Raw genomic sequence first — 16,668 nt, forward strand, 5'->3', positions numbered from 1 at the left:
AGTAGTTATCACTCACACACTCACAACTCGTGCCACAGTATTTAACTGGAAGCCCTGCCTCTGGATCAATGCCTGTGCTATTGCTCCCAACAGCAATACAAGGCAGGTCATTTCTTAAGACACATAGTGCTATTTGATTTTTAGTTACAGTAACTATGTTCTAAAGGAATGATGTAAGTCCCATTTTCCCCCCTCTCTATTTCTAGACCTCACCACCAGTCAGCTGAAGGAGGTTTTTCAGTGAACCTGTTATAAAGCACAATGTTTACAGGTCCACCAGCACTGACCAGGACCAGCAGAACTTCCAATGGTTGGATGTACTACCACAATGGTAGTACCTTACTGGCACAGCCCAGACATGAAAGCCAACGCGAAGCTTTAGGGAACAGAAGAAACACTAAAACTGAATGGAACTGCCCCAGTAACAGTGCAAAGGGAGCCAACAACTGGTGAAAAAACTGGTGAAACTTTTTGAAGAACTATGTGGTGGAAAACTGTGGGGCCACCAGAACATGGGCAAGTACAGGTACTGGGTATTACTGGATTGCTCATAGGTGGGAACAACATCTGGACTGGGCAACAAGGCAACAGAGAGTGGAGCAAATAGATGGAACAACAAAGGGGCGTGGGGATGAAGGAATTTCCTCTGCAAACTGTCCATGATGGGGAGGAACAACCCTCAAACTCCAGCTTGCCAACAGCCCAGGCTGTTCCTTTAGGCTGTACTTTGAACCACTTAGCACGTTTTATTGCAGATCAGCATGGTATGTGTTAGCCAGCACCACAGATTTCCCCTTCAACAGTACAGTGCTTAAAAGGGGACTGGTAGATCTATGTTGAGACTGAAGCACCCATGTTTCCATCAAACCTTTTAGCAGCCATTAGAGATTTACTACTGGGAGTTTTTCCTCCTCTACAACTTGGTTGAATAATTATTAACTTTGGAGTATCTGCCCCTGTGCAATAGCTAAATAATGCATTGGTATTGCGTTCATAATGTACGTCTTGGAAATAACAGTAATACTGTCTTCCAAGATGTATTTTATACATCACAGCTTCCTCCAGTACAAGAAGCCACCTGGTTCTTTATTGCCAGTAATGAGCACTCTCCGTCCCCTCGCTCACCACTCCTGTGGAAATAACTATTGTCTAACGAACATCAATTTTAACAGGGTACTTGACACCAAGTCTCAAAGAAAGCCACTGAATCGTGGTTATCACGTTTCCACTGAACACAGAGCCCCACCACAGCGTTGGCACAGAGGCACAGTCGCGGTGCGTTAGTTACTTGCTGCAGCATCCAGCTTGCGCTTGTGCGGAGGGTCCTCGAGGATCCTGTTAATGTCGCCGCGGTGCCTCAGGTCCACCGGCTTCTCCCACACCGACAGCTGCATTGTAGGGTTGAAGAAGAAGACCCGGTCATCTCCAGTCCAGACTACACACCTAGTCCAAGAGATAAACTATGCTTAGATCATGCCAAATACACTTGTGACCAAGCAATTAACTCCAAGCTTAATTCTTGTATCTCGTTGTTAACAGTGCGTGAGACACAGAGTGGCACCTGCACAAGGTTCCTCTACATCATGCAGGTCACCTTGGGCAGAATGACTCCTTCCATGCAACATGAATGGTCTAAAAGCCCCACAGAAGCAGGTGAACTACTTTATCATGGTAGTGAAGAGAGCAAGGGGAGGAGGAACACAGTGATGTACACAGTGAAAAGAGTCGTAGGAAAACAAATTTCATATTTTAAAGTGCCACTTGGTCACGGGCACCACACAGGGGAGTGCACATGGCTGCAGCAGGAACCCACAGCGCAAAATTGGGAGGCTCTGGAGCCAGTCCAAAAACATGACCAAGTCATTACTGTGCAAGCCAGTTTATTGACCTGATCAGCTCAAATAGTCGTCTCTGCATGACAGCACTATTTGCACTGAGATTCATTATAAAACAGCTACAGTAATAAGGAAAATAAGTCCCATACCACCATGATGTACACTCAGAAGAGCTCATTGAATTTATAAGTAAGTAAACTAGCAGAATATTGACCCAAAGCCTGCACTTTCTGAATGGCAAAGAAAACTAATAGGCAGCATATATTCACTGTGACTTGGTCAGACACGCGCACACACTGGTAGATGTGGCACTGAGGGATAGGGGCAGTGGTGGGGGTGTGCTGGGGTTGGCATGGGGATCTCAAGAGCTTTTCCAACCTTATTGATTCTATGAGGGGAAAATGCTGCCTCTGATACATGAACATTTGGAAAGGCCAAATCTTGTTAGCAGAAGTTTTGATGGTCGATTGTTATAAAGAGAAGGGAGCAGAAGTGGTTTAAAAAAAAATCTGGTCTGGATAGAAGACTACAAATATGAAAAACGGTCCATCACTGCAACGCACTATAAGTGGGTGACCCAACGTTTCCCATTTACCACAAGTAAGACGTGACCACTCACCTTGCCCGTACACAAAATCAAACCCAAAGAACTCATATAACAGCCTGCAGGGGGTGGCAGCTGTGCACAGCTCATGAGCAGCTCGGTGCCATGTGTGCCCCCAGCTCTGCACACAGCACTGTGAAACACCCACAGCACTCCTGAGCACAGAACCAGCTGTACCAGCTCAGCTGAGGACTTCACTTGTATTTACAGCACACGTGAGCTTAGGCTCGAATTCAGCAACATGGGTGACAAATATTTTAGTAACTTTCTGTTTATTTTAATGCACAAACATGCTAGATCAAAAAGCAGCCCCTCAAACCTCTCATACTTTATAGGGCAATAATGAGGTATATATACATTACTTTGTGTCTCAGAGCTAAAGATCTGCTCTACCAGAAACACTGACAGTCAGGTCAAGAACTGTAACTGTACCATTGGCCCCAAGTCTCTTCTGCATGAAATAGCAAGAGGGAGTTGTAAAAGAACATTTCCAAATCAAGACTCTGCACTCCCAGAAATACCACAGTTGTCCCAGAGGGAAGGGAAAAAGCCCTTGGCATTTAGGTGAAGAGGACAGATTCAGCTGATTCATGTAAACAGGCTGTTGTTGCCCTTTTATTAAATATCAGAACTATGGTCAGGGCACAGGCCCAATCCCATACAGGAGTAAATGCCTGTTTTGAAATGCCCCTCACTGTAATTCACATTATGAACAAACAGACATACTGCAGAATTAATACCGCGAGGGGAATCAGCCATATGTAAATCCTGGGAAGCTCGAATCCAGCTCCCTGTTGGGGAACAGCAGTGCCACCCCACATACATGGGACAGCCAAAGATATTACGTGAGATTGGAAGCAGTGCTGTCAGAAATTTGTGTTTTGCCTCTGCTGATAGGCTGCTGTGCTCAGTGCTCCTCTGACCACTGGCACGGATACCAACGGTGCCCATTAACCACAGTGTATGGCCAGGTCTTTGTGCAGCCACCCCATTGAAAAACTCCGCGCTCCCTGGTGGCCCCTTTTTGCCTCTTCTGTGACTAATATCACTTGACATTTAATTTAAAATTAATGTCCCCTTCCCCACGTAACATATCACCTATTCCTCCATGGTACAACGACAGTTTCAATTATCCATAGGGGACGCATGATATTTTGTTTCCGTCACAGATCATAAACTGGAAATGCAGAGATTGCTGTGCTCATTTTTCCCTTATAGAAACTGTGGTTTAAGCGTGAGAAAGGGAACAAGATGATTACATAAACATTTATTTTCATTCGTAAGGTAGAAAGGCTTGTTAAAGTTCTTGAACTGTTTCTGCCATAGAAGTATGATCTAGCTACTCCTGAGTGGCTCTTTTTCTCCTATTTTGCTTTTCTGGGTAAGGATAGAAGGATCAAATATTCAGTTCTATGAACTCTTGCACCAAATGCTGAATGCCCTACAAGGCTGAGAGGGGCTGGCAGCACCTAACTGCTGAAAAAAACCACCTTTTGATTTGTTTTAAGTGGCACAATCTCCAGCCCCACTCCGATCTCTTGCTCCTGTTTCAGCATGACAGCCCAACACTTGGAGACGTCACAACACCACGGGGCTCACAGAAGCATGGAGCCAACCTATGGGCAGAAAGTGGTTGAAGTAAATGCAGGATTTGTTGAACCTGTGTTGCATATCTTCTTTTAAACTACAAAACAACCAAAAGAAAAAGTAAATTCTGATTGAACACCCAGCAGGTATGCTCCATGTTTCATCGTGCCACTGGTAGATGAGACTCTCACCTCAGAATAGGGGATAACTGTTGGTGTGAGGACTATGCCATTTCCCTCTGGTCCCAAGAATGAGGTTTCAATGCCTTATCTTTCACATGAATACTCACTGGGTCACCAAATAGTCCTCTGGAGACTCAGAAACTTAAGATTTCTCCTCAGAGGTTTCAGCATCACAGGTTTGGATCTGAGGGTGGTGCCCATGAGCTGCCCAGCAGCCACTGCTGCAGGAGATGTGGAACTGCCACCCAGTCTCAAATGGTTCCCCTGCACTAGTTCCTGTATTAGCAACTACCAGAAAGAGAAATTATTAATGTAAATCCCATTTATGATGCCAAGATTAGATATGACATCACACTGTATTCATAGCATCAAGCTGCAAAATGGCATGGAATAATAACAAGAAATAATGGCTGGTATCTATATGGAGTGCTTTGGCCAAAGATCCCACAGACATCAGTCAATGAGAATAAACTGATTACTCCACAGCATATGGGTACAATAGGTGAAAAATCCTTCTTGTCAGCCATCCAGGACCAAAAATGAAAAGCAATTTCTATTTTAAAGCCACAAGAGCTTCAGTTATCAATGTAAGTCAGTGAATGGGAATGTGATCAGGAAACCTATGGCATGAGACACAACCTTCCACAGATTTTCAGATACAACCTGAAAGCAACACCAATCCTGCAAGACTAAGAGACTACTATTGCAACCTAACAAGAGAAGAAGGTCTGGCCCTAAAAAGCAAGAACATTTCTTACAGGTCTTGCACTCCCCCTTTGATCTATCCAAGAGTCATCCACGCTGGATCTTCAATACATGAGAGCTCCAGCAGGACCTGAGCCCTAAGAACCCGGCTGAGCACAGCACCGTGCTGCAGAACACCAGCAGTGAAGCACCCAGGCAATCAGAAAGAAAAAGCATCAGGCATGTTCTGCCAGAAGCCATTCCTGGCTGAGCTGTGCTCCTGGCAGCAGCACGCTGCACTTACCTCGTGGATCCCAGGGAGGCAGTCACAAAACATCCTCTCATTTTTGCTAAGTACATGATTAATGAGGGAAAGCTACAGTGGAAAAGGAATACGGCGCTGCTGCTTAACATCCAGGGTGGTGTATTTTCCCCACGTAGAGACCACTAATGCATGTTTGGCGAGAGAAACAGCAATGATGAATGACTTTTATTAGCTCTAATTGCATTTGCTTACCATGGAGATCCTGGCACTGGAGTGGATGCCACAGGCTTGTTGCCATTTGAAGTACTGTCATCCTCATTTACTAGTTTAAAAGAATGATCCTTGAAAGAGAGACAGAGATTAGTCAACAAATAAAGCCGACGCATAAGACTGTTATTGTCTTACAAATCATTTCCTTAAACTTGAAGTGGATTACCTACATGGCCATTATATCACTAGCAGCTTTATGAACAGCCAAGCGCTCTGGAAACAGTCAGGACAAACTGGATATAATCAACTTGTTGCCCCATTTTCAGGAGCACAAATGAAAAAGCAGCTTTAGCCCATGCCAATAGCTCCCATGGGGCAGTGAGCATCACTCACTGCTTGCTTGTGTGTACTTTTCTTTTGCAAAGACAAAATGCTAACGAGCCCTTGTGAAGAAGTGAGTCCCGTATGTGGATGCAACACCACTTCTGTCCTGTAACACAGGCACCAAGCAAGGTGTTGGAGTGGCACAGCTGACAAGTACAGCCTGCAAGTGCTTTAATGGCTCCAGCACAGCTATTTACTGGTGCAACTTATGGGAACAAACTATGAGGAGGAGGTGTGGGAGGAAGGCAGCCATCCAGCTCAGTACAGCAGTGACAAGCATGTACTTAATTAAAAAATAATAAAAAGCATGTCCAGAGGTCTTTTTTTGGAAAGTACTTTGCTGCTTGAAGCACTGAGGATGTGCCCCAGTGCCAACGCAGCTGCAGATGTGGGGAACACCTGCAGAACCTATGGACAGCAGCATGGCAAGAATGTGAAAAGCAAAGGAGGGCTTGGGCAGTGCTCCATCCTCATCTCCTCCTCGGGACAGAGCTCCTGAGGCAGCTGGATGCCCACTGCAGGCAGCCTTGTAGTGCTCTTGGCTGACAGAGCTCCACAGCACAGCTAAACCAAGCTCCTTATACCAGCTCTGATCTGTGCCATTCCATATCATGCAATGGTTTTTAAGGAAAGAATGAAGGGAAGAAGGGAACGCACAGCAGACCTTGTCGCCATCCCTCTCCACAGAGGCGCTCCTCCTGTCGGTGCGAAGGATCAGGGCAGGGGGGCAGGAGGCTCTGCTGCGTTCTCTGCCTTTATCTGCAAGGGGAAGCATTGCCCATTAGTTTCATGCAGGAAGGTTGGGGCTGCTCCCACCTGCGGGTCCAGGCCCCAGCTCCCAACCCCAGCTCTACACACCTGATGAGGAGCATGGTGCTCACTCCTTGTTTCAGTGGCACTCGTCCTTCAAACAGAGCTCTGCCCACACTGAGCATGTTTTCTTTCCCCAGCACAAAACCTGTTTTTTTAAGACCACGTTTGACAGAACCACCAGCCACCTTGCAGGCTGCATTCTTCAAAAACTTTGGAAACGCATTTTTCCTTCTCTTCACTAAGTTATCACCAGGTTGCTAGACAGAGCAAGAAGACCGATGGTGGGGACAGCAGCATGTGAGGTTAAAAGTCCAAACTAGGCTCAACAATTTCCTTAAAAAGGATCATAATGAGGCACTCTCAAAATACAATCTTTGCACACCCACTTGCACCTCCCATACACTAACTGCACTTGCACTATCAGTGCTGCCTGATATAGGCATTCGTTCAGACAAACCCCAAGAGAAGGTTGGGCCGTGTTCAGGACTGGGAAAATGGAGCAGTGTGGGAGGAGAAGAGGAGATCGTGGAGAGGGGAATGGGGACACTGTGTCATTCAGGTGCAGCCCTGACACAGGACAGATACAGGATGGGTGGATGCAGGCTGGACATAGGATGGATGCAGGATGGATGCAGGACAGACATAGGATGGATGCAGGATGGATGTGCGATGGATGCAGGATGGATGGATGCAGGACAGACATAGGATGGATGCAGGATGAATGGATGCAGGATGGACATAGAATGGAAGCAGGATGGATACAGGATGGATGCAGGACAGACACAGAAGGGACCAGTATAACATCCTTCCCAAGGGTCAGCCCCCCCACCTCCAGGAAGGCTAACACAGTGCAGGGACACATTCAGCAGAGCCTGCAAGCCCGAGGCGCTGCCATGTGCTGGCTTCGATTCTGTAGCAATTGCCACAGAAGCTCTTAATTGCACATGAGTTCTTAATTGCTTTTTAATTGGAAGCAGTTGTAAGAACAAGTTCTTCCCCTTTACAAAGCAGTTGTCCGCATCTGAAATGCTAAATGCTAAAAGTGCTTCCACTACGAAATGACTGCGTCTGGAGAACTGAGGGGCCATAATGAACAGAAGGAAAGGCAAAAGGCAGCCGGTATCAGACAGCCCAAACAATCAGGAAAAAGTGGCTTTTACAGGAAGAAACCATTCAAAAGATAATCTCTCTTCCATTTGCTTATTTCCTTTCCTTGTCCTTCCGCTTCTCCACCTGGGCATTTTAGCCAAGTTTTCTCCAGTCACCCAACTAAAACTTGGGTTCAGAGAAACTATTTGCAAGTGGTGTTTTTCCAGGATTTTACCTTACGAGTCAATTCCATCAAAAATGCTATCCCATTAATTTGAAAATTATTCAGACAACAGAACAGATGCAGCCACAGCATCATGGAAAAGGCTGAACCTGTCAAGGGTCTGACTCCGATTCACCACTGAATATATCACAATAATAAAAATGTAAATTGATGTCATTTTTCTCAAGAGACAAATTACTCAATCTTTATAGGTGGTGGAGAAGAGAATTTACAAATCACATCAACTCATTGCCACATTAAAGGAGCAAGGAGAAGGGAACAGCTAATAAGTATCAAGAGGATCTCTAAATGTATCCCTCTTCACCAGACATCTGTTGCAGGGACTCTGCTCTATGGGCCAGGCTCAGCCTGTGCTGCAGCCAAACAACACCCGATGTCAGCCCCCTGCAAGCTGTGTGCCTTCATCCCAAGCTCCCCATGGTCACAGCATCCAGCCTGGACAGCCACAACAGCTGGCACATCCCAGGAGCATTGCATCTTCAGCCAAGAGAACACCCAGGGTCCTGCTGGCAAAGACAACAGCAGGGCAACGCGCTTGCCAACAGTGGCAAGCAGTGGCACAAAGCATGACAAAACTCCCATCAGAAAAGCTGTGTGAGGGAAGAAACGGCACAGAAGGACACCTGAGAAGCAAGGCTATTTCTCTCATTCCTCACTCTGTGAAGTTTGGAGGCACATCTACACACCTGGTTCAAATTCCACTCTGCTGATTCATTCTCGTGCTCCAAAACACAGCAGAGGACAGATGTGCTGTTTTCTCACATCCACCAAAGTACATCACTCCCTTACCCTGAGCTGTGTTTTCCCACTGCTGATGTGGGCTGTGCAGCTGCTGGGGCAGCTCTGCTGGAGGCCATCTGCAGAAATAACCCCCAAGAAAGAGCTGTGGAGGGCTCAGCACCTCCTGGTGCAAAGCGCTGCCCTGACAATGCAAAGCCCCAGCGCTGTCGTGCAAAGAAGCAGCAGCTGAACATTCAGCAACACAGTCAGATGATGCATAAGGACTTTGGGCTTATTTTTCTTTCAGCACGGAGATCACATTAACCCCACTTGCAGCTCTGCCTCTTCCTATCTCCTTCTCTAATCCTAGAAAGAAAAGCTGTTTCAGTGCCTTTATGGTCTTCATTACCATTCTGATTAAGAAGAAGCCAAGAACTTTCACTCACCCACACACAGTGTATGCACACATGAGGAACAAGAGAACACATTTACCAAGCTGGCATCATTGGTTAACTTACATACAATAATAAAAACATATTAATGCCAACTGATAGATTTAAGGAAACTACATGCAGGCTGGATGTGGCTCCGGGCAGCCCAGTCTGGTGTGGCAACCCTGCACACAGCAGGGTGGTTGAAACCAGATGATCACTGTGGTCCTTTTCAATCCAGACCATTCTATGATTCTATTGCACACATGAAATTTGGCAGAACCTGAAACACTGACAACTCAGTGCTGGCTTGGTGCAAAGGCAGGTAGCATAGGGGTAGCCCTACTGCTTCTGCTGCTGCTCTCACCCTGCTGTCTGCAGCTGCAGGTTATCTCTGCACAGAGCCCAAGGGCAGCTGAGCTGACTGAGCTGAAGCCGTGCAGCTGCTCTCACTCCCTGGGCCTTACACGGCTTCCCTGCAGAGATGCTCTGTGCTGGCAGTGCCCGAGGCAACCTCTCATTTCTTCTCCTTTGAAAAGCTCTCACATCATCTGAGCAGTGACCTCACGGAGGGATGTGGGTGCAGCATCTCTGCTTGAAACAGCATGGTCAGCACAGCACACCACTGGGCTTCTACAGCACCGTTCCTTAAGCATTCACACACAACATGGACTTTCCCAACATTGTGAATTTATATGAAATAAAATGGAAATTTAGAAAAATCTAAAAAAAGAAAAATGGAGGAGAAGTTCTCTAAGTCACTGCGCACATCGGGAGTCAATTATTTTTATATCCACAGCAAATACTGAGATGGTTTTCCAAAATTACTATATCGAGACACTGAAGTTGCAAGGCTGTGTCTCCCCAGTCAGCTCTGAGCCTTCAGGCACACTCCAGGCTCTGGGAGCACTCCCTGGGATGGGGTTGGGCAGAAGGATGAGGGGTCGCTTCTCCAGACACTCTGGAAAGGCCCGCTGGCAACCACAGCATCACCCTCCATTGGCAGCTGGTGCATATCATTGCTCAGGGTTACTCTTTTCTCATTAATCAACTTTTTTTGTTTCTCTTTAACTTACATGCCTGAGACACACTGCAGGCAGACAGTTAAGCCATGTGACGTCCTTCCAACATAATCACACAGCGGTTTTGCCCCTAAACTTAGCAGTACAATTACCGGCGATGCGCTCGTGCCGTGCCTGCGTCAGGAAATCTGATGAAAGGGATTTCTCTGAGACTCCACAGCAGGTAGAGGACATGAATAATTCACAGAATGAAAAGTAGAGGTGAAGTAGCAAAATTACCCTACGTATATTGCCGCAGATGGAGGTGTATGATGACAAACATGTTATTAAATGCAGAATTAGAGCAGGCTGATTCGCTCCGAGAAAAAATACAGACAAAGACAGAATTAAGCTTTGCTCTGCTAAGGGTTTTAGAGGCCAGACCTCTGTTACTCTCAATGGCAGTTTAAATAGGTTTAAAATGTTGACTAAATATTGCAAAGAATTGGGTTTACTTCAAGTGCACACTTCTAGACATTCAGTGTTTCATTATTTCACTGAATACCTCCTGTCTTGACAGACTTAAAGTGTGTATGCTCTTGGTTAGCCCCCAGGCTACCCTGGGCTGTCCCTGCTGCAGACATGCACACTTCTGTGCCCCACTCCCACAGATGTGGGTCCCACCTTCAACCCATCACAACCATTCAATGCAATGGGTATCTCCCAGTCTGCTCCTGCACATCTTATTTTACCCTCTGAGGAGTGCCTGCGTCTGCTTTGACACATTCCACTGTGATCTGTCAAACTCCGTGCCTCCCTCCCTCCTTAGAATATCTCTGCTTGAGCAGTTTGTTGCCTTTACAGCAATCTTTTCCCATTCACTCTGTTATTTTCCTGAAGATTTTGAACAGAAGCAGTAGGATGATGACAGCATGCTCTTTGTCTGCTGTACCAAAGTGGGCTCCATGCCTGATGCAGAGGTCCCAGACAAGCATCTCTCCTGGGCTCCTCATATACACAGCCTACACGCTCCCAGAGGTGACATCTGCCACTATTCCAACAACAGATATTCTATTTTAAAGGAGAGCTACTGCCATATCCAGCACTTCCCCAGCAAACAAGCAAAGCACACGGCATGCCACCCAACCCCTCAGCATAGGCTGCTCCGTGCTCCTGTCCCACACGCTGTCCATGCAGCAGCACCAGGCCCCACACTGTATGCATACCCTCAGCACTGGGAGCTGCATGTGTGTGCTTCTGTGCAGCCTGCTTCTACCTGGGCTTGCTTGCTTGCTTGGGTTGGAATTGTTTTCTTCAGAGTGCCTGGTACAATGCTCAGTTCTGATTCTAAGAAGAAAACGATGCTGCTAACAGTCTGATGCGGATAGCTGCAGCCGAGCAGTGCTGTACAGCCCAGGCCATTCCAGCCAAGGGCCCAGGAAGCAAACAGAACAAGGGCAGATGACTGAAACTGGTCAAAAGAAAACTCCATATCACAGGACATGGAGCATAGAATCATAGAATCGCTTGGGTTGGAAGGGACCTCAAGGATCATCAAGCTCCAACCCCCTACCACATGCAGGGCCACCAACCTCCACATTTCAGAGCAGCCCAGGCTGCCCAGGGCCCCATCCAACCTGGCCTTGAACACCTCCAGGGATGGACGGGGCATCCACAGCCTCTCTGGGCAGCTGTTCCAGCACCTCACCACTCTCATAGTAAAGAACTTCACCCTGACATCCAACCTGAATCTTCCCTCCTTCAAGACCATTTCCCCTTGTCCTGCTGTTATCTACCCTTTCAAAGAGTTGACTTCGCTGATCCTCCTCCTATATATAAATATAGTCATAACAATCATCCTTTTCTCTATCTTACTAAACAGTTTTATTTCAACCCATGAGCTCTACTTTGATTTTTTCAATTCTTCTCCCCATCACATTGGATGGAGCAAATGACTGTGCAATGCTGAGCCCCTCCGGGTTAAACCACAACAGGAAACAAATATGATTTGTACTTGGCATTAGATTTTTCCAGCTTCCATCACAGAATAAATGCTTACTGGAAGCCAGAACTGTTGTAGACTCTGTTTATTACCTCTGCCCCAGACATCCCAAAAAAATTTAATTTTGTCTTGAGGAAGGAAGAATTTTTTGTGCTATCATGAGCAGAATACAACTGCACTAAGTCTCCCTGAACACACAGCTTTTGTCTTTAGAAGCAAAGTCAGAAAAAGACTTATCTATACTGCAAAATGGAAGCACGGCTGGAATGTCCTGCGAAAGACATTTGTTGGCTTATTGTTCCTGCCATGGGCACTGCAAGCACAGCACGGCGGCTCAGGATGCCAAGTACACAATGAAGTGCTCAGCTCACGGGTTTACAAATTCATTGCATGGAGCTGATGCTCATCAGGCTGCCCAACCCCAACTCTCCTACCCCAGCAGCTCCCCTGCCTCACCAGCTTCCTCTCCTGGGGTACCTGGGGGGCTGACGCCTGAAATCACCTGCATTACCGCCAGTTTCTCTTAATTGTCATTCTTTCTTTGATTATTTTTCCACTGGAATTAACGACACTCATAGCTGCCTGCAGAAAGGAGTGTCATCTCCTGAGAAATGTTACAGAAAAAACTCGAGTGAAATTGCTGTTCTTCTCTCAGTGTAGTCAGCAGGAAATTGAAGATGAATATCAGAGGAAGATGAATGTGTTTTCCATTTTCAAGGGAAAGCCAGAAAGAAAAATAAAATTTTCATCCTATTTACATTACTTGTATACGAGGAAAAATGTAATGATTGCTCTTCCAAACCACTGGATGGGCTGTGAGCAACTTGGTCTGTAGGTGCCCCTGCCTGCAGGAGGGGGCTGGCACTTGATGAACTTAGAGGTCCCTTCCAACCCAAAGCATTCTATGATTCTATGAAAGCTCTCAGCGGTGTCACCCCTTGATTTTCTATTAGCCCACTCACCAGAAGTCATTTAGATATCAAAGGCTTCATACAACGCAGTTGTCATCCAGCAGGATGGACAGGGTCAGGAGGGCTTGTGCAAGCCCACCAAAAGGGGATAGCAAATACATTTGACATGAAATACATCACAAACCACGATTTCAGCTTCCCACAAGCAACAAAGGGCAGAGCATGATTCTAGCACAGATCTGTTCTGGGCAGCCTGGTCTGGTGGTTGGAGACCCTGCACATAGCAGGGGGTTGAAACAAGATGATCATTGTGGCCTTTTTCAACCCAGACCATTCCATGGTCTCTGTCTTTCCATCTGTGCGTTCTTTATACACTTCTAACATTTCTTCTGTTGCTCGTTCCCAACAAGAAAGCAAGTCAACAGCACCTCAGTGACTCTGGGGAGAACAAACAGGTCTTTGTAACTACCCTGGTGATAAAAGCAGCAGGTGTTTTGCAAACGCAAACTATGCCAAAGAGAAACTTTAAAACAAAGCTTGTCAAAAGAAACACAAACTTTCCTTAAGATTTATGTCTGTGTAATGACATTTTCAAAAAGTCTCAGATAGAGAGCTCAGCAAGGCAAATTCCACCAGAAGACCTGGCAGTGGGCAGTCCTGCCTTGGGGGCACACTACATGCTTGCCTGGCACAGTAGGTTTTTCTGAAACATCTACCTGAGCAATGGGAAAAACCTGTATGGGCACAAAGGGCCAGAGAAATGACACCAGAATTGACAGCCCATAATTCCCTACGATGCCCAGTATGTGCCATGAAATGTGGCTCACAATGCACTCACCTGGCAAGCACACCTGCAGGGATCTTGCTGTCACCTCTCACCTCTGCCAACATCTGCAGCCCCCCCGTACAGGGGACAATCTGTCCAACCCAAATGCAGCTACACCCCCACTCCCCTGCCCCCCACCAAACCTTCACCATAATGACAGTACTGCAGAATTTCATATTGCTAGGAAAGATGCTCTCCATTTTCTACCAAAATCTGAATTCTTTGATCCTGACTTGCAAGGAGTATACGTGAATCCAAGCAAGGCCACGAGACTTCTCCCAGCTTTTGGGAACAGTGCTTGCTCCCTTTTGTAACACACACACACTGACGTGAGAATGAAAAACACAGTTTTATCACACAGCACAGCATGCAGCATCCTTGGAGACGTCAGCCAAGGAGCTTCATGGAGAACCTACCCAAAAGAAACGGCTTTATCGCCACAGACTTGTGAATGCCACTGGCATGGGAAACATAAAGCCCAAGGACAGTGCAGAAATTGCCTTTTGTGTCACCAGATGCCAAACTGCTGCCAAGTGCCAGACTGAGTCAACACTGAAAGCTCTCACAGCTAGCTACAGCCAATGCCAAAATCAGAGCCCATTTTGTAAGTGTTCCCTGTTACTGTGCAGAGTGGAAAGCAGGGTTGGATCAGCAATACAGACACACAACGTATGTCTCAGTGATGTAATCAGTCTACAGAAGCACATACACACCTGTTAGTGTCTGCTCCACCAAGTTGGTTGCCATGATTGTCACAGCTGGTGCGGCCACAGCAGTCACCCTGGTGACTTGTGCTGGCATCAAAGGACTCAGGCGAGCATCCACTCTCGAGGCTGAACCTGCATTCAAACCACAGTGAAATCATGTTTTTTTTTCCAGAAGACACAAACACCATTAAACAATGCACTCTTGTCAGCCTTATTTCTCAAAAGGATTGTCCAACCTCCTGTGAACTCGCTGCCCCACACCCTTAGGATGGTTAGAGGGACCAGGTCTGTGTTTGTACAAGTGAGTGCTACAGCCTGACCTCCACACCCATTGACTTTCAACAAACAAGCAGATATTGTACATTAACACAGATGTGATCCTCAAAACAAGATGTACAAGGACATCTTAGTGCCTTCAGAAAAGACACAAACAGCAAGATCGGTTTTCTTAATTAAGACTAAACAGCACACATCCATTTCCCATTATTACTCACCACAATCCACCTGTGTCCCATCCCATCCATGGGAAATATTTTGCCAATAATTTCAAATACCAGCTTGATCCCAGTGAATCACAGCCTTCTCAAAGACGATTCACAAAACAGAAAATCACTGAACTGCTCAAATGCCTTATTCATGATAAATTAGCAACCCAGATCTGCTGCTAAATTGATGCTAATTAAACTGCACTACTTAAACCTTGAGAATTTGTGGCTAGTGCCAAATTTGAGGTCAAATCTGAAGCATTAATTTCCCATTAACAGTGCATTCAGACCAGCACGTATTTTTCCAGAATTAAGGGACACATCCCACCATCTCAACTCAGACACAAATTCAGATGCCCCATTAGCAGTCTCCATCTCCTGCTCACAAGCACCATTTCAAGGCTGAGTTGGCAGAATCATAGAATCGCTCAGGTTGGAAAAGACCTTAAAGATCATCGAGTCCAACCAACAGAAGAGACACATCCCAGGTTTAAGGCAGTCTGACAGTAACACCGTATTTCCCAGGTGTGATGCAGGCTGAAGAATGTACTGCCCTTCCATTTCAGTGCATACTCTTATGCCATCAAAGAGTTCTCACCCTGCATTGTGCAGGATTTGGGATCATTTCTGGAACCTTCATTTTTTTTCTTCTTGCACACTGCCCATTTCTTCACTGATTTTTGTTTCCCAGTTCCCAGCTGTCAAACCAGGTTACTGAGCCCATTTCTTACTAATGTGAAAAACACCAATGGCTTCCCTGAATGTAACATTTGATTCTATTATAGCAAAGGATACTTTGATACACTTTTTGTTCCTCAAAACCGTACTCTTGGTTATCACTTCAGTGAGAACACAAGAGGTAATTCCATGTGGTCCTGAAATGTCCATCAGCATCAGTGGCGGCAGTGCTCAGCCAGGGCCAGCGGTCCCCGACACACTAAAAAGCCCTGACACATTCAAAAGGCTCCTTAAGAAACAACAATAATTGTGACCCTAATGGCACTTTGCCATTAGGCAGACATAGATTCTATTGAACATAATTGGAACTGTCTGTATGGATAAAATAAAATATTAATTGTGAAATTCATCATGTTTTAGTGTGGTCAGATGGTGGAAGAGGAGGAAAAACATCTGTTTATACCCAGTGTTACTTCTGGCCTGCTGTTAGTGCACATCAGAAGCCCCAGCTACTGCACAGACCTGGTAGCACTCCATGGACAGCCAGCTCTGATGATTCACAGCCTTTTCCCTTCTCTATTCCAAGCTGCCACATCAATGGATGTTTTCATACAATCAGTTATGAGTTCCTGAAGGTAGACTGGAATTTGGGCTATCTCCAGAGCTGTGGGTCTTACGCTCCTACCAGCTGAAGATGATGCTATAGCACTGTATGTAATTTTATTTGTGCTTCCATTTTTCTTATTCCCCTTTTACAACAGCAGAAGATAACAACTGATGTTTTTCCAAATGAAAAAATGGAAAAGGATTACTGTCCCTGAGCAACTGGGATCCGTCCATCAGCTGCCCCAGGGAGATTTGTAGCCCCACACTGCTCACAGCAGCACAAAACACAGCATCATTTCTCTTCAAAGGTATCCTTCAGAACAACCCCCAACCTACAGGCTTTGGGGATGCAGGATCCAGCTTCTGGAAGAGTGAAACTCCCCCTCAAAGTGAGCGTTCTACAG

General features: G+C 46.1%; 1 protein-coding gene across 3 annotated transcripts in view; it reads right to left on the reverse strand.

The window, feature by feature from the left end:
* The window catches only part of TCERG1L (transcription elongation regulator 1 like), a 64,190-nt gene that overhangs the window by 16,669 nt on the left and 30,853 nt on the right, over positions 1 to 16,668 (reverse strand). For all 3 annotated transcript variants that reach the window (XM_090145678.1, XM_031597253.2, XM_090145679.1), the window contains exons 5-8: positions 14,502 to 14,627; positions 6,416 to 6,510; positions 5,410 to 5,498; positions 1,289 to 1,443 (exon numbers count right to left, since the gene is read on the reverse strand). In XM_090145678.1, coding sequence (XP_090001804.1) covers positions 1,289 to 1,443; positions 5,410 to 5,498; positions 6,416 to 6,510; positions 14,502 to 14,627 — 465 coding nt within the window. The remainder of the gene's footprint in view (positions 1 to 1,288; positions 1,444 to 5,409; positions 5,499 to 6,415; positions 6,511 to 14,501; positions 14,628 to 16,668) is intronic.

Source organism: Phasianus colchicus, chromosome 8, assembly GCF_987193195.1.
Source record: "Phasianus colchicus chromosome 8, bPhaCol1.hap1.1, whole genome shotgun sequence".
NCBI lineage: Eukaryota > Metazoa > Chordata > Aves > Galliformes > Phasianidae > Phasianus > Phasianus colchicus.